Source organism: Tyto alba, unplaced genomic scaffold (assembly GCF_018691265.1).
Source record: "Tyto alba isolate M040663 unplaced genomic scaffold, T.alba_DEE_v4.0 Super-Scaffold_18, whole genome shotgun sequence".
Taxonomy (NCBI): domain Eukaryota; kingdom Metazoa; phylum Chordata; class Aves; order Strigiformes; family Tytonidae; genus Tyto; species Tyto alba.
In genome coordinates, this window is record NW_024881280.1 from 21,072,101 (window position 1) to 21,094,454 (window position 22,354).

The following is a 22,354-nucleotide window of genomic DNA, read 5'->3' on the forward strand; positions in this document are numbered from 1 at the left end:
TGGTACTATTTAAACAGCTGCATCACCAAGCTGGCTAGAAGCAGCTTGGCAGGAAAGGTACTCGAGGTCTTGGTGCACAAGAAGTTGAACAAGAATCTGCAGGGTGCCCTTGTCATGTTGAAGGCAGATAAATACTGGGCTGCATTACTACAAGCATAGCTAGCAGGTTCAAGGAGGTAGTTATTCCTCCTGACTCAACATACGGACACAGTACTCCAGGTGCAACCTCGCAGCTTTGGGCTCCCCTTCATGAGGCACTGACAAACCAGTGGGAACCCACTGGAGGGCTCTCAGGATGCTCAGGGGGCTAAAGCACAGCACAGCTGAGAGGAGAGGCCTGACATGGGGATTATTGCACCTGGGGAACGGAAGGCTGGGGTGGTGGGGGAAATCTAATTACTACCTTCAACTACCTTGCAGGTGGTTAGAGAGAACACAGCAAGACTCTTCTTGGAGACACACAATGAAAGGGCAAGAGGCACTCCAATTAGATGAAGATGGGAGAAAGTGTGAGCAGAGAAAAGTCTTCCCAGTCAGGGCAGTCAGACACCAGAACACCCTGCCCAAAGAGGCCACGGAGTCTCCCTCCTTGGAGATACCCAAAACTCGCCTGGACAAGGCTGAGCAACTCGACCTAACCATGAAGCCGGCCCTTCTTTGAGCAGACAGTGGGAGCAGGTGACCTCCAAAGGTCCATTCCACCCTAAATTATCTGATGGTTCCAAGGCACTAAAATTAAAAAAAAGTTGTGGGTTTTTTTGGTGTTTTTGTTTTCTTTCTTGTTTAAAAAAAGCCTTTCCCTTTTAGAAAAGGTCTGCCAGATAAGAAGTCTTGTGGTTACAAATTTATATGGTTGTTGTCACTATCAAAGTTCACATTCAACTGGAGACTTATTAGAATACAGAAATAATGTGGATATAAGATTATGCTTTGAGCAGGCCTGAATGGTTTACTTAATGAGCTGAATGAAGTATGTACCTTGTTTATCATACTTCAAGCATACAGCTAAGTACAATGGCATTGTTTATTTTTATAGTTATAATACAAAGATCCACATAAAGAAAATAGAAGTGCTTGTCCATGTGTCTGAATAGGTATCACTGAATGGATCTTGTATATGAAAAAAGCAACATACTCGTAACAGCCTAAACCATCTACAGCAAAAATACTATTTTACTGCATGACATTTCCCTTCCCAAGATATCTGAGGTATCTATTAAAAGAACAAAACAACAAAACATCTGTCCCCCCAACCCAAAACCACAAGCCAGAACAAAAAACCACTCAAACACCTGATTTGGAGGAACACTATACAAGCCTTAGGTTAATTTTAACAGCAACTAAAAAATTTAAGCTTGTTTTAAATCTGTTCTGGGAGCAACAGATAAAAATGCAGAATATGAAAAAATGAAAAAAGCTTTTTGCAATCAATACACAGAATGAAAAAATCCCACAGCTGTACAGGCCTATTACTGCATTTCATTATTTTAATTTCCTCTCATGAATTTCAGGATTACAGTGGAAATTAAAATCACGGGCAATAACCAATTAGAACCATAATAAGATATTTTAATGGGTAATCATTAGGCAATCTTAGAACAATTTCAATTTTTTAAAAAAATCAATAGAAAATATTTTTCCTAAATGTAATCAAAACAGTTAATTTCAGCTGCAGATGAAATGTTGAAAATACATTTTGAATTCTTTCCAAGTTTCTGGAATTTTTTTTTTTTAATATTTTAAATCTTCTTAGAAGTAGTTACTAGCCTCTCAGTGGGTATTGGTAATTTAAAGTGATTCCCTGCAGATCTGCATGCAGAAGCACACAGGCTATAACACTATAAACACAGAAAATGGCCTACCTGTATAAAAAGACTTACCCTAAAGAAATAATTAAGGGAAAAGACATTCAGATATCCTTTGTTCTCTATATCAAGCAGTTTGAAAATATATTGCAGAGCTGCAGGCTCCTTTCTGTTTTCTAATGCAAGCACAAAGTCCAGGTAGGTTTTATAGTCCTAAAAGTAGATACAATCATTTTTATTACAGTCTTCTTTCTAAATTGATTTTGCAAGCAGGAACTTTATAATTGACAGCTATTTCATTGTAGGGCATCAGTCTATTTTCTGAAAAAGACAACATGAAATAGAAAATGGCTGCTACCACCAACATGAACAGAAAAATTAGTTTTTAATGACTGATGATGATAGGAAATCCTACCGTTTTAGAGGTAAAATGGAATTCCAAGCGTAAATCCAAATATATACTTTAAAACAATGTTCAGTACATCTTTAGACTACTGAACATATCCAACCAGTGAAGAAAAGCCATATAAAATGTTTTCATTATGACAAATTAAACGTCCAGGGGCAGTAAGCCTACCGCTACCAAATGGTGAACTGTGTGGTCAATTAAAGTCTATAATCATTAGACCAGAGTAGGTAGTTTGGTAAATCATGTGGTAGAAGCATTAGTAGACACAACAAATATGTAGCATGCTTTTCTTTTTCACTAGTAATGACCCTTGCTTTTCCAATCAAAACAGTTGTGACATGGATGGAAATCCTTCACTCCTATGTATATAACAACCCTGTCTACCTTAAACACCGTAGAGGTTTGCTGCCATTCAGAGGGAGCTTGACAGAAGCTTCATCAAGTTCAACAGAGGGAATGCAAAGTTCTGCATCTGGGGTGGAATAACCCCATGCACCAATACATGCCGGGGGCTGACTAGTCAGAGAGCAGCTTTGCACAGACAGACCTGGGAGTCCTGATGGGCAACAATGCTGAACACACGCCAGCAACGTGCTCCTGCAGCAAAGGCTGCTGACAGCATCCTGAGCTCCATTAGGAAGAGCTTTGCTGGCAAGCTGTGGAAGGTGATCCTTCTACTCTACTCAGCACTGCTTAGACCACATCTGAGTGCTGGGTCCTGTTCTGGTCTCCCTCGTTCAAGGAAGAGATGGACCTACTGTAGCAAGTCCAGCAAAGGACAACTAAGAGGATCCCTCCCGACCTCAACGATTCTGTGATTCTACAAAAATCAGTTAAGGCAGCAGCAGGACTGTATAGTGAATTTGTAATTTATCACTTTTAGAGCTGAGTCATCTGAATGCAGACAACAAGAGTATCAATACATTAAGTAAAGCTTTCAAAATATAGATACAAGTTTTTACTTTAACTCCAATGTAGTTAGACTTCCCGTTTTTCACAGTTATGGGAAGCTTACAACAAAAAACATTGTCTTCATGAAGAAGTGGTCAGGTTAGCTAGCTTGCATTAGTCTCAAGTGTGACTCCTGTCTTCGGTTCTCTTTAAAGAATTACATGTAACTAAAAAGTATTGCTACATCTATAGAATTTTTCAACGTGCACTTTATGTTTTGAATCTACAAGAAGCTTCATCCTAGGCTGTCTGCATTTTGCATCACCTCTGCTTTTCAAAACAAGCACCTTGTCTTTAAGCCATGCTGTGATCTCCTTGCTGTTAGAAAATTAATTTTCTAATCTGCTGTAGAGTCATTTATGTGCACAATGATAAGCAAAAGTTACTTTCCCTCAAGCTACTCTATTTTAAAGCTTTTATATTGTGAACAGAGTGAAAATATGTGATTACCATTTCACCATCATAAGTTAAGCATTCCTGAAAGACACGATCCAAAAATATGTTGGTTAGAGTCCCTGTTCCATACCGGGACAGTTCTTCTTTGCTGAGCATGCCATTGTGATCTTTATCAAGGTTTAGGTACTGGCCTAGGGAGGAAATATAGAGGGCAAAACATAATATCCCTATATTAGCAAATAACTATCTCAGAGAAAGAAAATTTAGCACTTTTTAAACATTTACTTCATTTTTACTACAAAGTTAATAGCGTTAAGTGGGAATATGCTAGATCCACAATAATATTCATTGAGTATCACAAATGAGCACAGAACATGGGGGGAAGTGAAAAAGGATTCCCATAACAAGGTGTTAATAGATCTACTCTAAGGTAATGGGTCAAAAGTAAAAGCTGTGTATACAGAGAAAGGGGAAGAAGGCTAAGAGCATATTATTTTAAACAGATCTGCTATAAGCATGAAAAAAGAGCTAAAGGTGATGCAAAAGCATGAATAGAACAGTCAACAGGGAAGGCTACAGAGGAATCTTGTACCTTGTGCAACAAGCACAAAATGACAGAAGATAAAACAACGAAAAAGAGCAATAGTGGAGAACCCAAACTGTAAAGAAAGTCAGGAAGATATACTGAAAGGATGGCCACAGAAGGTGAAAAGACAAGGTATCAGGAGGATTTAAAGAGACAAGAACAGATGAAAAACAACGTTAGCATATGGATAATCATACAAGGAAGAGAGGAGATAAAAAAAAAGGAAAAAAAAAAAAAAGCAATCACATATAAAGGAACCTACCATAAACTCTTAATGCAGAAGGAGCAGAAAACCAATTTGTTTCCTGACTTTCTTTAGAAAGTTCTTCATCCCTTAACTAAGTGAAACATAAAGTTAGAATTCAGAAAGAGTAAATTAAAATACAATAGTATATGCTAAGAGAGCTTTACCTCCAGCAAGTCATCCAGGAAGCTGCAAGCTAAAATGTCCTGTATCTTTATCTTCCCTGCAGCAAGAAAAGGAAAACACATTTTAACAGTCACTCAGTCAACATATCCATTCGACTGTTCTCATTTAGGTGGTTCTACTCAAGAAAGAAGTATTCTAAGCAGAAAAAAAAAAAAAAGCCTTTTTTAAAAAACAAAAGCAACTTCTAACATAAAGGGTAAGGCTGTAATTTAAGAGATAAAATAGCCTTAAAAATGACTGAATAAAACTAGCCTGATATTGGCAAAAGAGGAGTTACCCTGAATCCTCAAAAGCCACAAAACTAGATTGAAAAAAAAAAAAAAAAGCAAGTGTTCAACATAACTCAAAATGTGAAATAAAAAATGCAAAGAAAGCATGCTTAAAACATTTGTTGGAATAACAGTCTCTTAAGTGATACGATATTTTTATTTAGAAACTACAGATGTGACACAAAGCTAAGGTGACAGAATGCACTTCTGCTGGTGTAGCTTTGACTGGTGCAGACCTTGCACAAACTGCTGTGCAAAATAATGGCATTATAGCTTCACACACCCCCTCTACGTGTTTGTAATTACCTCTGCCAGAAGCTACTGCCCACACAACTCTGACATCTTTGAGTAGCACAGCTAGATCTTGAAAATGCATGCAGTTTGTGACTTAAATCAAGGGCACACAAAAAAGCAAACTGTTGTCCAAGGGAGCTACATGTGTAACAAGGATTAGCAGCCATAAACGTAAACCTTTTCTAATGAGTTTACATGGTGCACACAAATTTAATCACAGAAGTACATCACAATAAGCATTCTTCAGCATTTCCACAGCTCTGTGCATGTTCTGTCAAGCAGTTCTATTGTTATTTGCTGTGTTTTCTATTCACCCTAAACACTTAGTAAATTAGCTACTGCTAATGATATATTATGATGAAACAGTGTCTCATTCGCCAGTTTCAATAACTCTATAATACCACAACAGATGGGTATCTCCTAGAAATTCATTAGGTATAGAAGTAGATTATTAGACCCACATGAAGACTTATGGTCTTCTGTAGAGATTAATCTTCAAATACAAGAGACTGCTGAACAAAAGCCCACAAAGACAACTACATATTACTTTGAAAAAACAAGCACCTTTGGTGGAAACACTCTAAAAGCAAAAATACTCCCACATATTTAGAATTTTGAAAACATGGACCTACCTGTTCTGAGAGGATCCAGAAAGAAGAAAAACTTTCTAACTGCTGTGCAGACATAGAAGGAATAAAAAGATTTTTCTAAACCATCCAGTTGTGGCAAAGTGGGGATAAGTTCCAAAATATAGTTTTCTAAATCCTGCAGAAATAAGAAAAGAAAACAAGCTTTAAACACTACTATTGTTGCATGTTTGCTACATTCCACCCTGGCTTTTAAGAGTATTTTGTTAAAAATACAATCCTGCAATAATGCAGGAAAGGGCATGAAAGCAGGCAAAAAGCTTCTGTCTCCGTGCAAGAAATCCTAAGTCATATACATGCACGTGTGATGCCATGACTAAAACAGTCTACAAATAAAGCAGAATGTTAACAAAGTAGATGATATTTACATGTAAATATAAATGCATTCAACCGTACCCTTTTCAAATACCAATGCATAACTCTTAATTGGATTATCCTATTTCTGAATATACTTTAATAGATCTTTTTTAAGTAGAACCTTCTTATTTATTTTATAATATTAGCTCCTGTTAGAACAGGAGAATAATTAATTGAGGCCCACTCTACCCATCCTTTTTTGTGATTTCTACTATACTAAATCTAGTAAAGTGCTAATGACATGAAACCTTGATATCTATGATCTCTTTTTCAGAGAATTACCCATATGTTAAAAAGGCTCGCAGCACTCTTAACGCTAAATCTCTAGAATATAGAGATTGCTATCTATCCAAATAAATGTGCTCATCCCAAATCTAGATTTTAAGTTTTTATGAGATAAAACTGGAAGAAAATTGGAGCCTTTCTAATGTTCTGTTGTTTGAGTGAAGACAGACAATAAGTTAATCAAGAATTTACTTACTGATTCTCTGAGGTAGCCCTGTCCCGCCACATCATATAAACTGAGACCTATTCTTGTCTGATGAAGCCACACTGTAAAATAGAAAACAGAATTACAATGTAAGAAACCTAGGGGGTTTTTGAGGCCTCACCAAAATTTGGAGTTATTCTAAAGGCCACAAGGCACTGTTGGACTTTAAGTGCCTATTTCCCACTTATCTGAGATTTAAGCAAAGCCATAATGTACCAGCCCTGCCTAGAAATGCCATTTGTCTTTAAGTTGGTAAGTCACTGGCAATATATAGTACTCTGCAGCCAAGACTGCCTTATAATAACTAGATGTGAGAAACAGCTGAGCAGACACTCAGCTGGTACATGGAATCATTGGATCCGTTCTCCCTTGCTGACCTAGAGATAGGTGTAGCAGCACATTTTCACTGCATTAAAAACAGCTCTACAATGTCATATACAGATTGCTTGTCAGATTGCTACAGCACCTTGTGCAGCATGAGATGCTGCAGCTTCAGCCAAAGGTCCTGCCCTCACTTCTGAGTTACAACAGGAGAATTAGAAGAGCACAAGCATCTATTTTTGCATTGAGAAGGTGCATTAATCAGACAATCTACAGGACAATGTGGTTGAGCCCATTGTTAAAGCACAGTACCCGATATGAAGTGCAGATTAGGCATAAAAACTATTATTCACATACCCCATGTTAGATTTAACTTCCATTTAATGAAGAAACAGTTCAAAAGATTCTCTCATGAAATAGGAGCTGTGCTTCATACCAACATTCATCTCTTCAAGCTAAGTGTTTGTCAAGGTGGACTAAGTATCACTCAGAGGTGACAAGAGGTTATACAGTGAGGCCGTTTCTTTGTTGGCTGAAGTTTAAAGGTAAATGCATCATACACCCTGAAGCACCTCATGACGCTTTTACTAGGCTTGACTTGTTTGGATAAAGTCAAAAGACTCTACCACCCTTCCTCCCGAAGGGGGAGCGTTACTGCAGGCAGATGGTGCTTTGGGAAATGCTTCACCATTATTCAGTTACTAACTTCACTGTTCTCTTGTGCCCTCCCAAAAGGACTATGTAGATCATCTAGAAAAGGAAGAAAAACTGTAATCCATGGGCTGCTGGAAGTCCTCCAGCTGGAGGTAGGAAGGAGAAAGACAGAATGCTACATGTTCAGCACAACTATGTGAATACATGCAACTATTCCTAAAACTTTAACAAGCATATAAAAGAAAAACCCAAAAGCTCATTAATGAGTTCAGCCAGTTAGAGAATATCATCACACACCCGAGGCACAGCAGCTCAAGATGTTTTAAGCTCAGGGCGATATGGCCTCTTCCCTGCTGCAGCACTGCTCTGGAGGCTGACCACTCCACTGCATGAGCTTCATCAAAACAAGGTGAAATGTGGGACTGCACTGTCCCAACTTGGATCAGCTTCAAGCAGCTGCAGAGCTCCCTTCATTGTCTGTTACTTTCCTCTCTTTTCATGGCCACACTGAAGGACATTTAGCAGTAAATACAGACAGAAATCCCTAATTCCAATCTAAAGTATTAACTGAAAGTTCCTAAAGGAACTTAAGTCTTTTCTTCCTTTGATACCTGGCCTGGTCTTTAGCCCTCATACAGAATGCTGTATAACAGACAATAGAAATTATCTCAGCTACTGCCCAGACATTCTACTGGGCTAGCTTTATTAGGCAATTCCAATGCTGTAAACTAGCAAAACCAAGGATCCTTATTCAACTGACCCAAGAAGGACTTGCAAACACACACCGTGATGGGACCTTATGTTGGCCAGTCTGAAAATGAAATGTGATTGAGAAAGGAGACACCAAAAGGCTTCCTCACTCTTAAATTTGGTGGGGGGGTTTGGTTTTGTTTGTGTGTTTGTTTGCATTTTTGTTTGTTTTAGAAAAAAGGTATTGCCGTAAGTACAGAAGACTTATAACTTCTGGGTGAAATACATGAAATAAAAAGCTCTGAAAGAATTTCTGTTGTGTCCATTTGGATAGGCCTTTTTGAAATGCATACAATCTTCACAGACCTCTTCACAAGCCTCCTATCCCCCCACACCTTCTGGATGATTTGCTGTTTGTTGCAAATGGGCCCATTACTCCTTTCTTGCATACTCTGCACATTTACTCAATAGCTTTCCTCTCCAACACATCTCTCATCCCATGCAACACATGATTTTAAGTTAAATAAACTGAGCTGCTCTGGGGAAAAGTGCTTTTCTCCCCACCCGAAGGCTCTACCAGACCTAAGAATACAGTAGCCATGGGACAAAGCAATGAGGCAACGTTCCTTTTTGCTAGCCAGCCTCTTCTTTTTAAACAAGGTCTAGTACAGATTTAAAAAACAAAACAAACAAAACTGCATTTTTCAGCCCAAGTGGTTATAATAAATGGCTGAAAATATGGTAAGGCTATAGTGGCAAGCACAAGCATATATTGACATATTTGAGAAGCACAGTTAGAAAACATAGATAACACCACTCTGTAGAAGGAAAAACAGTGGACAAAACTATCAGAACAGTGACAGTCTGATTGCAGTGGTTAGAATCATACTCGCCCCGTAACTTTGTTTTGCTCTTCACAGCACTACCTCAATAAAGGAAATCAGAATGACAATATATATAGCAAACAGATCAAGGATCTTTCTGGCTGAGAGGAGAGGTGGATTTCAGAGGTGAACTCCCAACCCCTAGTAACTGGAAAAATTCCCAAGCCTAGGGGAGAACAACATTAGCAATCAAGGACTAGATCTCACCACTGTTGAAGAGAACAGCAAATAATTAATAAAGCTTAAAATAGCATTGAAAATAAAACAACTTGTTGCTAACACAGAAGAAGCATCAACTAACCTTTTCGCATGACATAATTGAAAAACTGCATGATAGATATCCTCCCATAAGGATCATTATGGAGTAATTTAGCAAAGATCTTGGCTGTGAAGAACTGTCTGTAAAACAAACACAAAGGTACTTCTATGCATCAGATTACACTGCGCTGACAGATCAGTTACAGTATTCAAAATTTACAGACACTTTAAAATACTGTTTTAACAATACAGAATGTGTTTTGTGTATTCAAAGATGTTAATTTGCTACACTACACTGATTGAGCGGGATCCTACCAAATAACGATGGTAAACTCAATAAAAAGCAGCTGCCTTTGCTGCTCATGAGATAATCTTCAGTGATGTGGGAGTTTTGAGAGCTTTCATTCAATTTATCTTTAGTACAATATATTTGGTAGTATATTTAGTACAATACATTCCAATATTCTACAATGATATGCACAAAAAAGGAACCACCAGTACTGACAACTAATCCGCTTCTGCCCAAAACTCAATCACAAAGCTATGTGCGCAAGAGCAGTCTCCAACAGGAGCATAAAGAAGGAACATTCACTGTATGCTGTACATAGAACAGCTGGTAGGAAATTTTTCATCAGAAGATATGAGGGAAGGTTGGGCAGTATCTCTAGAGACATGATTTCCTCTTCAAATACAAAATGTGCTGTTTATTGGCCACCAACATCATAAAAATGCTCACGCTGATAAGAATTTCTTCTTCAAAAGGATGCTCTTGCAGGCATCTCTTATCAAAAGTTCCCTCAGAGATGTAGAGCAATACGTCTTTGCAATGATGCAAAGCAACTAGTTCACCAATAACTACATGGACATTATTTCTCTTCACCATTAAATTGTTTTCATCTATTTTAGCAAGTGAAAGTTACAGCAGCACTTAAGTTTAGCCAAAGTAAGCATATACAAGAGAAGAAAGCCTTACTTGCATTTAGGTCCAGCTTTTTCACCAACTTTCAAGAAGTTCTCATAGTTGATCATTGCTTCTTCCCCAATCACTGGTGATGTCTGATGTTTGTCCAGTAGAAACCACAGATTCTTAAAAAGCATTTAATTTGGTTAATAAGATACGTATCTAGAGATATCAACGTGCTTAAGATAGAGCATCTAAGAAATGCAGCAAAAAAATGTGGTTTTGCTGCAAGGTTATCTCAGTTAATTTCGTCAGATCAGCCAAAAAAGCAAGTGAGCAGTATTTCCACTCCTGTAAACCAGCACACACACACAGACACACACACGCTTTCTCTCATTCACTAGGATTTCTAGGGTCACATCCCTTTTGTCTTTGCACTGCAATAAACTCAACCATTTTTGGAGTCTCTCTCAGGGATATGTAAACAGAACTTATTTCTTCTCTGAGGCCACTAGGGAAATTGCTGGAATGTGCTGGAAAACCAGAAGCCATTGATTTAGTCCTCATATACATCATAATGAGAAAGCTTTACACTGACATTGTCAGCCCAAGACTATGCAGCACTTCAGCTTTAGCTAGTACTGCACAACCAGCCAATGTGCCCAAATACAAAGCACCTTACCACCAGGTTCTGTGGGCAGACAGGAGATAAAACTCCGCAGAAAGAGGAAGTCTTGTCAGAAGCCATTATAAGACATACAGAAAATATTTTCTTACCTGCAGCTCTTCATTATCCAACAGCTCTCTGCTTTTTCTTTGCAGAAAAACTGCTCTAGATTCTTCTCTTAATTTCTGAAGCAAGACTTCATCTTCAGCTGGCAGCTAGAAATATCATGGCATTTTAATTTTTTGTGTCGTGGTACCATTCAAAAACTACATATCTAGCAAGCACTCTTAGCTAGTCCTGGCACACACACACTGATGAAGCTGCTTACTTGACAGAAAATAACGACCCATCTACCAGAATGCTGTATGGTATCTGCTTCTTTCTACAGGGATATCACTTGCATATTGTCTCAAACTATTTCAATATTAAAGTATTTATTTAAAGCATGACATCTTTAACACGAGAAACAGAGACCTACCTCATACCTGATAACCCATCCAGTAAGCACTTTCCCACAGTTGCAAGACAGGAAGGCTCACAGATAAAAGACATTTACTGCTGTGTTTTTACTCAGGAGAGAGCAGCATTTTCTATTTTGTGGTAGGCCTGACTCTCAAAAGTATGAATGTCTTTCTAGATTTGTTTTGGCCAACAGAACAGGTGGAAAACACCTGGCACAAAAGTTTTGCTGATGTTTACATGCAAAACTGTACAGCACTACCAGAACTTGGATGGTTTCATATGTATTCATCAGCTGAAACACAGGTACTTGAGAACTTAATTGGCAGAAGCTCATAATCCTAAGGAATATGGGACCATGCGAGGTTAGACAGCAGCTGAGCGGTCAAGATGACAAGTGCCAGCAATATCCCATATTCCTCCATCCCAATCTGATTAAACTCACACATACATTACCAGACTAATCTTATCTACTGGGTGATGCAAGCAACAGACCTATCTTTAGTCTGCACAACCAATGACCCACCGTTTTCATGAAGCAGCATCCCAACATGTCTAAACAGAAATGGGAAGATATGTATTTATAACACTGGTATATTAAAAGTTAGTTAAAACAAGACGTTTCACTGAGTGACACGAGGACTTACTATCTTTAGTAAACAGGCAAGCCTGCCGCCTGATTAGCAAACCACTTCATGGCCTCTGATGAGATGCTTAGTAATTATTTGAAACTGCTAAAATCCACACTTGTACAAAACAAAACATTACGCTTGGCAATCCACATCATTCAGATTTCAGTCTACTTAAGCTTCGAAAGCTGAAGTCCCTTTGAATAAGCACAGCTTTCTTTATGACACAGAACTGCCTCTTGTTGAAGTTTATCTGGATACCTCACTTACCCTGTAGTAAAATCGTGGTATGTTTGTATATGATGTATTGTCACTTTTTCTTCCTCCTTTCCATTCCATGTAATATTTTGTGAACAATTCCATTTCTTCATCTTTTAGCTCTTGTTCGCTCTTTTTGGCTGATTAACACAGAAAAAAAAAAAAAAATTGTGTTGTACTCTAAACAGTTGCAATGTAACGAAGAGCCCGGAGAGAGAGGGAGTTAGTGCTGAGGCTTATACAGCTAAGCTGTTTAGTAACACAAACTTTAGGTGAAAACGAATGGAGCACAGGCCTGACATGTAAGTTATAAAACGGATGCGCCGAATGTGACATATATTTCTATTTGAGTATCCACAAAGCACCTCTTTCGGGAAGTGCACACAGCCGATTCTCCGCAGGGTACGCCACTAACAGATACACCGTTACGACTGCCAAAGCAGCAGCAGCGGTCTTGTTTCACAGAGGCACCCTGGTTTAAGATGCTGCCTACCGCAAGCGGCAGAGTAAGCCGCCTTTCGCTCTTTAACATTAGGGGTATCGCTACACGCCTGCACGAGCTCCCCGCAGGCTCACGCGCGAACAAAGCGCTACCAGCCGCAGCGGCCCACGGGGGCACGCGCCGCCGCCCTCACGGCCCCTCGGTGCCGCTCAGCCCCGCCCCTGCCGCCACCGATCTCGGAAATAGGGGCGTTCGCCTCGCCGCGGGACGCGCCACCGCCCGCCCCGCCGCACCCCCCCCGCCCCCCGCCACAGCCCCGCTCCCGCTCCCGCGTCACCGCGGGGCACTCACGGGCGCGGCGCGCGGCCAGGCGGCCCCGCAGGCTCCGCCGCCAGTCCATGCCGGCCCCCCCCCCCCCCCACCGTCGCGCTCCCGCCGGCCCCGCGCGCATGCGCCAAGTCCTGCCCGCTCCACACCCACCCTGACTCCTCTCCCAGCGCCGCGCCCGCAACCGACATGGCGGAACCGGCCCCATCCGCCCTGAACGCGGCACGCGGGGTCGCGCGCCGACGCGATTGGCTGCGAAGCCAGGCGCGGGCCCGGCGGCGCTTCCGGGCTTGCAGCAGTGCGGGCGCGCTGGACGCCGTGCCATCGCCTCTGCGGTAAGCGCCTCCCTGCCGGCGCCTCGCCGCCCACGGCCGCCGCGCACCGGAGGAGGTAGGCCCCTCCCGGCGGGGCGAAAACGCAACCCGCGCCAGGACCGCGCTCCCTCGCGCTCTGGCGGGGTAAAGGGGTGAGGGGGAGAGGGGGTTTTCCCAGCAGGCAGCGCGCTGCCGCGGTTCGGCCGCCGTGCACGCTGGGAGTTGTAGTGCCCAGGGGCGCGGCCGGGGGACGTGAGGCCTCCTGAGCCGTCCCGGCTGCTGGCGAACCTCCACAGCCTTACGTTTCTAAGTTAACGTTTACGTGGGATTTCACTGCGATAACTGCTGATGGTGTTGCTCTGTCTCCTTGGCAGCGGTGTTTCCAAGGATTTACGACTGGGGGGAAACCAGTTAAACGGAAGTTTGTCACAGGTTGAAAGATATGAGGGAACCAAGGTAGGAACCCAGTGCTAGGACTGCCTGAGGGACCGGGGTTGGGGTGCCTGACCTGAAATTGTCACGGTACCTTGAACTTTGTGTTTGCTAGCATGCAGATGTAAATATGACAGGAAAGCACGGAACAAGTGGTGATGTTGTGGTGTTATTTTTAATTTTAGGAAACCTTCTGACTCGACTAGGATGAGGGCAGGAAGAAAAAAAACTGTGTTTTTTGCCTAGCTTCATCAGAGTTGCCTGTCTGCATACAACATACTCATCTTTATTGTAACCAACAAATCGTAAGCTGAAAACCTGTAAAGCATCTCCTCTAGAAAGAAAGATACCCTCATCTTGGATGGATGTCCTCACAGTCTTAAGATACTGATTTTTGTGAAGAAAAGATGTTACTGTTTCTTGTTTTCATAAGAGGCAGAAAGGACTCATAGAAAAGCATTTTGAAACTGAAGCTTATACAACTTGACAGCCCTTGAGCTTTTATAATAAATGTCCCCATGCAAACTGCATTTTCTGTTTTATAATTTCATTAGGTACGGTGAGCTAATAGATAATTTATTCTTGTGATGGCACTCTTTTCTCAAACTCGTCAACAGGTTTTTCAGGCTTTGCTATGGAAATTTCGGATGTTCTGGCCCGTTTCAAGATGCCAACAACTGTTTGCTATGTCTTTCAGCATCCCCAACAGGGAAAAGCTTAGCTATTTCAGTTTTATGACGTCTTCCAGCAGTGCATTACCAGTGGATCCCAAAGGACCTGCTGTCTTTTCTACTAAGAAAAGGTCTGAAATTGATTATGAAGAAGAAAAAGGATGGGATGAGGACACTAAAGAAATATCTGATGGGAAACTCTACTTTTCTTCCTCTGTTGAAGCTCCGAAGAAACAGTTAATGAGTCAAGTTCTGTCAAAGCAGAAGTTTGCCAAAGTACAGCCTCCAGAAAAGCCTTTGCAGGATGAGGAATGGAACAGGCTAAAGGAAGACTTTCAGTCACCCAAAATATTTGAAGAAGTGATGCTTAACAGTATGGTCAGATGCAATAGCCCCATTGATGTGGCTAAGTCTTTGCTGACCCATGTAGCAAAGAGTAGTGGTGACATTTCATATAGTTTGTTGCTCAAATACTTGTCATTGTGTGTCCAGCAGGGACAGACTTCAGAAATTCATGATGTGTATGATATAATGAAAATCAGATTTAAAGTTTTAGAAAGTGGGGCTTACAACCTTCTCATCAGGGGGCTGAGTGATTCAGAGCAATGGAAAATGGCCTTGACTCTTTTGGAAGAAGTAAAAAAGACTATGATTCCCTCACGGATAAACTATGAGTCCTGTATCAAAGCAGCCAGCCGTCACCAAGAAATGGAACTTGCATTTGAACTTTACCATGAAATGTTGGCTAAGGATTTGGTCCCAACTTTGGATGTCCTGCAGGCCTTTTTTGACTTCAGCAGGGGTATGGAAGGTGCTGAGTTACAAAAAGAGCTGTTTGGCATTCTCTTACGTTTGAGAAACAACCAAATATACCCTCACAAAACATTTATGGAGAGTATAAAGCTGTGGTTTGAAAGGTAAATAATGTTTCAATAGCAAGCTTAATTTCATAAGAATGGGATTCAGATTATTCCACAGATCAAGTCTAATAAGATCCCTCAACATCTCATTTTGGTGTTGCTTCTTCGTGAGAGACACATTGTCATGAAAATACACACTTTTGTTCCGAGATGAGTGTAAAAGTGTAAAATTCTTACTGAATTCACCTCTTCTTGATTTAAATATTCCTTTTTACAGAAAGTAGGAAATTGTGCTAGGTCATGGCTGTCCAAAATTTCTGACTTCACCTCTTTCTGGGGTTGATACATTAGGAGTATTGACAGGTATGAGGGTTTTTCCTATAATCTATCACAGTCTAGAAGTAGTAAGTTACTTGAAAAGTAGATAGTTTTTAAAGGAAAGAGGCAGCAAATTTAACATGGTTTAAGTGAAGATTAAAGTGTTGACTTTATATAGAATAATAAGAAAGGAATAGTCTTAATGGGAGGCTCTTTGCTTTAGCACAGTATTTAGCAGGCTACACAGTTTGTTTTCATGAGTAGTGATGGTCAGACCCTGCAGATTACAACTAGGTACGCTGCGCATGCATAGTGTAGTTCACCCGAGCCCACTGCATACTTATGCTGTTGTATGGGAGCCCATTCTATGACTTCTTAACTGTCAGCTTTGGTTTATGTGACCTACACAACCATTTTACAAGTTAATCTTCCTGGATGGAAAATACAGCTGTAGGAATGCACTACCATTATTAGAATGGTTTATACTGCTGTCCCCTAGCTATTTTATTTCCTGGGAACAATGAGGGAGCAGAGAGAGCAGGCTTCAGTTGAGATGAACTGGTTTAGTGGGTGAAAATCTGTCGTGGGGTGCTGCTTTTCCAGTAAGTAGAGAAGGATTTACCTGTAGGTGTGTGCTGCATGTGCAGGAAACTTAGCATAATTAAAAGTCCTTGGAAAGGAGACTACAGGGGCAGTGAGCCCATTGAAGACCAATATATTGCCTGTATATGGTAGCAAACCAGTGCTGCAAGCTGAAATTAGACAAACTCCTGTTTCTGTCTTATACTGTGTTTGACTTTTAGAACAGTTCATGAAAGGTTGTGATAGACTCATGTTTTAAGATCAATGTTGGGTGTTTCCCTAAAGGAAGTAGTGTTTCAAACAAGAAGATACAGAGTCCATAATAGAGGGATGAAACTAGGTGATCGGTTATCCCACCTGATTTTTTGTCTGTGAAACTGTACAAAATGCTTAGTTTTACCTGTCTGTTCTCATTGCTAGTGCTGAACTTGTATATGCTGGTGGTTGAAAATAAGTAAGCAGTTTATGTGGAGTTCCCAAAAAGAAATAGAATCTGATAACTTCTAGCACTGTCTTGCAAAAATGATGCAGATTGAGAGGTAACTTTTGCTGACAAACGAAACCGATGGTACACTAAGCACAGATGTGAGCACTGTGAGTGTAACTGAATATGTCTTAGTTTTTAAAAATTATTGTTCTGAAGAGCATATCAGCACTGACTTAGAATAATGTAAGTAAAGCCAGATCCAATACAGAGATCTGAGCGTGCAACAAAGAATCACAGTATTTTCTGTTGTCTGTTGTCTTTGTAAGAAAACTAAAGAACTGCGATGCATCGGCGTGAGAAATGTGAGAGGAGGGCAGGAGCAGGGCAGTTATTCCAAAGCCTGTGCCACGCGTGATTGTGTAGCCTATAATAATGAACACAGTGGCAAAGGGAGAGGTGTCTGCAGTTGCATGTTGGCATGGGTATTCCTATTCTGCAACTTATTCCATTTTGGATCTTGTGAGCAAAAAGGAAGATTTACACCTGCCTGATTGCAGCTGTCGTAGTTGTGGTGATGATTATAATGATGTGGAGTCCAAAAGTCTCAGTGCAGCATTTTGGTATGAGCATATTTTTCTTAATGTCTCAGGGTGACATCTGCATAGAAATCTTGATTTCTGCTTTCCCATCTGGTTTCTGAGGTGCTTTATGAATGTGTAGGGGCAGCAGCTTAAAAATTGTCAGTGCAGCCTGGTTATTTGTATGGTTCTTAATGTTTAGGGACAACATTAACTGGGTAGGTTGATGGTGTTAGTTCTCTGCATGTTGTTGAATGCTGGTTCTTTATATAATATTTTCAGGTGTTGCTAAATTACATATGAATCTTTGCAGGGTAGATGATTGATTGGTCTTTTATTTCTAAATGTTGATCAAAATAGAATTATTCTTTATCTGTAATTCAGGTGTTGTTAAGTAGGAATCTAATGGTTTTTTTAATCTTTCCCTCTCTACATATTAGTATTCCAGGAGGGAACTGGAGAGGACACCTGACCAACATTAAAGACAGGTAAGTGCAACATTTTATTTAAAAGTGAGGTGGTCTGGATTATTTTCTCTTGAACTCTTCTTTCATAAATATAAAAAATCGCTTTGCTTGTATAAGAAAATATTTTAATCCCTGAGAGTATGAACCTTTGTTATGTACATACGATTTCCCAAATACCAATTTCCAAGTCATTCTTTTTCATTAAACAAGACCCAACATGGATATTTGGAAAGGAGTTATGCTAAGCAGAGCCATGACAGAAAATGCAGAGAAAAATAAGAGCTGCCATTTTACTGGGTGGCTTATTTGTTTACTGTTTAGGAATTAAAGACTTACATTTTTGGTTGGCTTTATAATACCATTGTTTAACATTATATTTAACAGAGAAGCTTTGGTGTGTAAATGAGTATCTTCCTGAAAACTGATATTATTCACATGCTGCAGTTAATTAATTAATCTCATGTCTAATATTCTTGGCAGAAGAGCTTGAGAACAAGTGTGATTGACTGTGAATTTCCTTACTGTATGTTAAGGTACTATCTGGCCATTTCTTTTTCCTTTTTCATGTAGCTATTAAAGAGTTAGTCTTGGGAAAACTTCTAGGTTCAACCCACAATTAGAGATGCAAGTCAAGAAGTGTACCCATGAAGTCTATGTATATTTGTAGCTCATTGGTTTGTCTTTAAAAAGTTTATCTGCAAAACTTTCACATAAGCTTTTTAGGACAAAAAAAAAAAAAGGTTAATGTAGTTCACAATTCAGGCACAGATTTGCAGGTGGTTTTGTCTCAGTCCTCCGCTGTTACTCCACCTTACATGCTGGTTTTGTGGTGGACCCAGAGGTTCATGGTAGTGATGCATGACATACATTTTTGCCCTGGGTAAGGAGCTGTGCCTTGTGTTGGTTATGTGTTTAGTTTATAGGGGCTAACAGGAGAGACAACAAGGAAAGAAAAGAATGAACAAATGGGACATGGAAGCGATGACAATTCCAGTTTGATTTCCTTCAGACTCTGTGTTAGGGCAGAGGTCATGGCTGTGGGACATGTAGCAACAGAAAGGGCTAAATATTAAAAAACTTGTTTGTTCTTTCTTTCATTTCTCTCATTTCTGTTTTAGTCACATTGCTCTGTCTGTTCATTTTGACCACCTTGGAGAGGTCTGAACAGTCTTAACCTAGAAGTAAAGGGAAGTCTGATAGCAAAAGGCAAGTAGCACAAAGAAGGCAATCCTGCTCATTACTTAGTTTTCCAACCATACAGCAGATTTATGTTACCTGGTTACCTTTTTTCTTTTTCTTTTTTTTTCTTTCCTTTTGTTTTTTTTTTTTTTTTCTCTTCTTTTGGATGAGGTTATTCCTACACCTGTGGCAGGTTTGGTTATTCTAAACCTTGATAAACCAGGCACAGACAGCTTAGCTTTTTTGTAGGAGCAGTCAGTGGCACAATAATGAAGCATTTCACTGGTGCATTTTCTTGTAACACTTCGGAATGGATTTATAGCTAGACTAAGGCTCTGTGGCCTGCCTTCTAGCTTCATCTAGTTTGCCTATAGCTACTTCATATGTTCTGACCAGGCCAGTGCCAGTGCAAGTGCATCACCTTCTCACATTGAGATCTGGGCTGTATGTATCCATAGTGACTTTCCTCTGTAGTAAGGAAACTTCCAAATATTAGAGATGTGGAAATTTGTGGTAATGCTGAGAATTGAACTCTGATCTCTCAAGGGCTAAATAAATGCTGGTGAATATTTAAATACTCTTATTTATTTATTTCCCCATGCTCACATGCAGAATGTCAGTCCTAAATCCTCAAACTTCTCTAGAATTAAATCTTTGATCCTGATAACACTAAATCACATAAAAATATTTCTAGTGACTTTAGTAGGTTTTGAATGCATCCCAGAAAGAGTACAACTAATTTTCTGATGATTGTACTGCGCTGGAATTCTTGTAAAGAATTGTGCTTATACACAGACACTCAATAAGTTAGTAAAATTTTAGGTATTTCTTATTTAAAAGCCTTTATCCTTTTATTTTCTTGTTTCACTATTATTACAGCGGACAGTGCCCAGTTTGCAACCATCAGTTGGAGGATATTGAGCTCACCGAAGAGGAGTATAATAATCTCAGAGAAAAATTAATAAGTGACGTGATACATGGAACTGACCCTTTTAGAAAGACGAGCCCGCAGGTAGGTCTTGCCCGCTGTCACATTCATTGGCTAGGAGGGTAATATTATAATTAATGTTTAGGTACTTTGGAAAAAACACAGATTTTTTTTTTCTTTGCTTTAAACATTAATAGGCCATTAGATACTGAAGTATCCTATGTATCTTTTCCAGTTGTGTTTGTAAAATGGGTCTAAATGTTGGCCTCTTTCGTATTGTTTTTGTTCTTATATTTTTAGTCAGCTGCTAATGGATACTGAAATAATTAAAATGTTTTGTTTTTCATTAAAACATTTAGAAGGTATGAAAATGTTTTAATCCCTTAAAAGCTACATTTTAAATATGGAATAAAACCGAGTAACTAGAACAAAATAAAACATCTAGTATTTTGAGCTTGCAAAGAAGTAGAAGTCTTAGTGTTTGTTATATTCAATATCCTATCAGAAGCTTACATTTATGTGCTGAATATTTGATTTTTCAGTTGGTCAGCTGTTTGCCAGAAACAATAAAGAACCGATTATCATTTTGTTCAGTCAGATTTCACAACCCACCAACCAACCAACTACCCCTCTGTTTTAAAGATACGCTTTCTTACTTATAATTACAGTATACATCAGGAGTATTAAGCTTTTCAAAGGTCACTGTAAGCACATGAGAGGGCATAATTCCCAGGCACTATAATACACTGCAGTTCTGTTTCTTGCCCACTTTGTGTGGAGGTCAGTGGTTCAGCAGTAGCCACACAGAATGAAGGTGCGCTCCTCTAGATGGAGCCCATGCCACATCCCTTGGTGATTTTGCTTCACTTTTATGAGTGTTGCTGTCACTTTGCTGCAGCTGGCACCTCAGTTCTGCACCAGTTCTGAAATTACGGAAGAGGACATCAGGTTTAATTCTTCAGGCTTTCTCCAGACACAGACCTTGTACGTGTATAATAGTTATAGAAACATGTAACAGTTAAGGTTGAGGTGCTTGTAGTACATGCAGCTTATTGTTCAGACATCTAATTTCTACACAGATTTTTCTCCTCAGTTCAGGACTTTTAGCTGATCTAGCTGTGAATTGTACGGAGGAGTGAAATTTTCCTTAAAAGTGTAGCAATAATTTTAAGTATTTAATGGGTACTGGTGTTCTATAATATTATAAGATTAACAAAAGGATGTGTTTTATTGAACACTGTACAACTAACTTTATTTGTTCTCTGAAAGCCTCTGTGAAAATTATGGTTAAGGTTGGTTTATTAAAGAAAGCATCAAGAACAAAATTTCTGATTCCTTAAATAGTTAACTGTCTAGCCTGTGAAGTTTCATTTCTGTTTGCAGTGGTGAGTGAGGGCTTGAAAATTTCAAATTTGTCAAGTACACAGGGCTAGATTAGCAGTACCAGTTGAAGGCTGGGAAATTTAGAGGGTGAGTTTTGGGTAACTGGACATTCATGCCCATGCTGAGGAGTAGTGGAAATGATGTTCCCCCAGTTCGAGAACCTGATTGATCAAATGAATGCAATCTAATGGAACAAAGACTCAATACACTATTTTAACTTTTGATGTCAGTAGATTTTGTTAGTCCACGTGATAGCTGAAATTCCGTCATTTACCACTCTGGGGCCACCCACTTGCTAGTTGCAAGTTGACCTTGTTCCAGTTCCCTGTTGGCAGGTGGTCCCCGGGGGACTGAATGGAGATGAAGTTGATGTGTTGGCTGTACAGCTTAAAGTCTGCTTCCTGAGTGAATTTTGAGCATGGATGTGGGGGTAGACGCAAACCAGTGTTATGATGTGTCACAGGTTTCCAGAAATACATTTGGGACTTTTTAGTTGACTTTGTGCTGTGAAAGCAGACGTGTGGTGATGAAAATATGCTCCCCATTTTAGGTATGCCAGACTGTGTGACTTCTCCTGCAGCCAGGGTTTTCCAGAGGGGAAACTAGGTGAAGAGGCTGAAAATAGGATGCAAGCAAGTATATCTGAGTGGGTGTTTTCCATTTTCTAGTCAGTCACTTTGTTGTAGTCACAATTCAAATAGAAAACATTCTAGTTTTCTATTCCTTCGTTTCTCCTAACTAGTTTTCCTTAATGTATCTGTGTTTCTTGCAGTGAAATGATTATTCAGGGAAACAGTTTGAGTTGTTTTGAGCTCTAAATGTTTTTTTACACATTGAATGTGTAGTGCATTTGGAATGTGGGGGTTTTTTTGTTTTGTTTTGTTTTGTTTTTTCACTGAGGAATAGTCTTTTGTCTTACTTTTGCAATGATCAGCGTAGAAAATTAGGAGCAAATATTTGTTTTGTTGACGATCCCCCAGAAGTTGTCTGTTGTGCTATGATTAAAAAAACCCCACTTTTTGTAATTAGTTTTAGGAAAGAAAACCAAACAACTGTGGTTTGTACATCAGAATGGTAGTGAACAGTATTTA

The 22,354-nt window shown here is 39.8% G+C and overlaps 2 protein-coding genes across 9 annotated transcripts in view; one reads left to right on the forward strand and one right to left on the reverse strand.

Moving 5' to 3' along the window:
• The window catches only part of PPP2R3C (protein phosphatase 2 regulatory subunit B''gamma), a 17,620-nt gene extending 4,171 nt beyond the window's left edge, over positions 1–13,449 (reverse strand). The window contains exons 1-11 of one of the 4 annotated variants that reach the window (XM_042791211.1): positions 13,278–13,449; positions 12,368–12,495; positions 11,120–11,224; positions 10,415–10,527; positions 9,485–9,582; positions 6,626–6,696; positions 5,773–5,905; positions 4,559–4,614; positions 4,410–4,485; positions 3,616–3,752; positions 1,881–2,018 (exon numbers count right to left, since the gene is read on the reverse strand). In XM_042791211.1, the coding sequence (XP_042647145.1) occupies positions 1,881–2,018; positions 3,616–3,752; positions 4,410–4,485; positions 4,559–4,614; positions 5,773–5,905; positions 6,626–6,696; positions 9,485–9,582; positions 10,415–10,527; positions 11,120–11,224; positions 12,368–12,495; positions 13,278–13,449 (1,227 nt within the window). The other 3 variants (XM_042791212.1, XM_033010276.2, XM_042791213.1) reach the window with 3 other exon arrangements.
• Positions 13,394–22,354, forward strand: part of PRORP (protein only RNase P catalytic subunit) — a 49,743-nt gene continuing 40,782 nt past the window's right edge. For 2 of the 5 annotated variants that reach the window (XM_033010328.2, XM_033010323.2), the window contains exons 1-4: positions 13,394–13,514; positions 14,056–15,458; positions 17,747–17,794; positions 19,832–19,964. In XM_033010328.2, the coding sequence (XP_032866219.2) occupies positions 14,458–15,458; positions 17,747–17,794; positions 19,832–19,964 (1,182 nt within the window). In that variant the 5' untranslated portion in view covers positions 13,394–13,514; positions 14,056–14,457. Of the gene's footprint in view, positions 13,515–13,682; positions 13,895–14,055; positions 15,459–17,746; positions 17,795–19,831; positions 19,965–22,354 lie in introns of those variants that run through there. The other 3 variants (XM_033010325.2, XM_033010326.2, XM_033010324.2) reach the window with 3 other exon arrangements.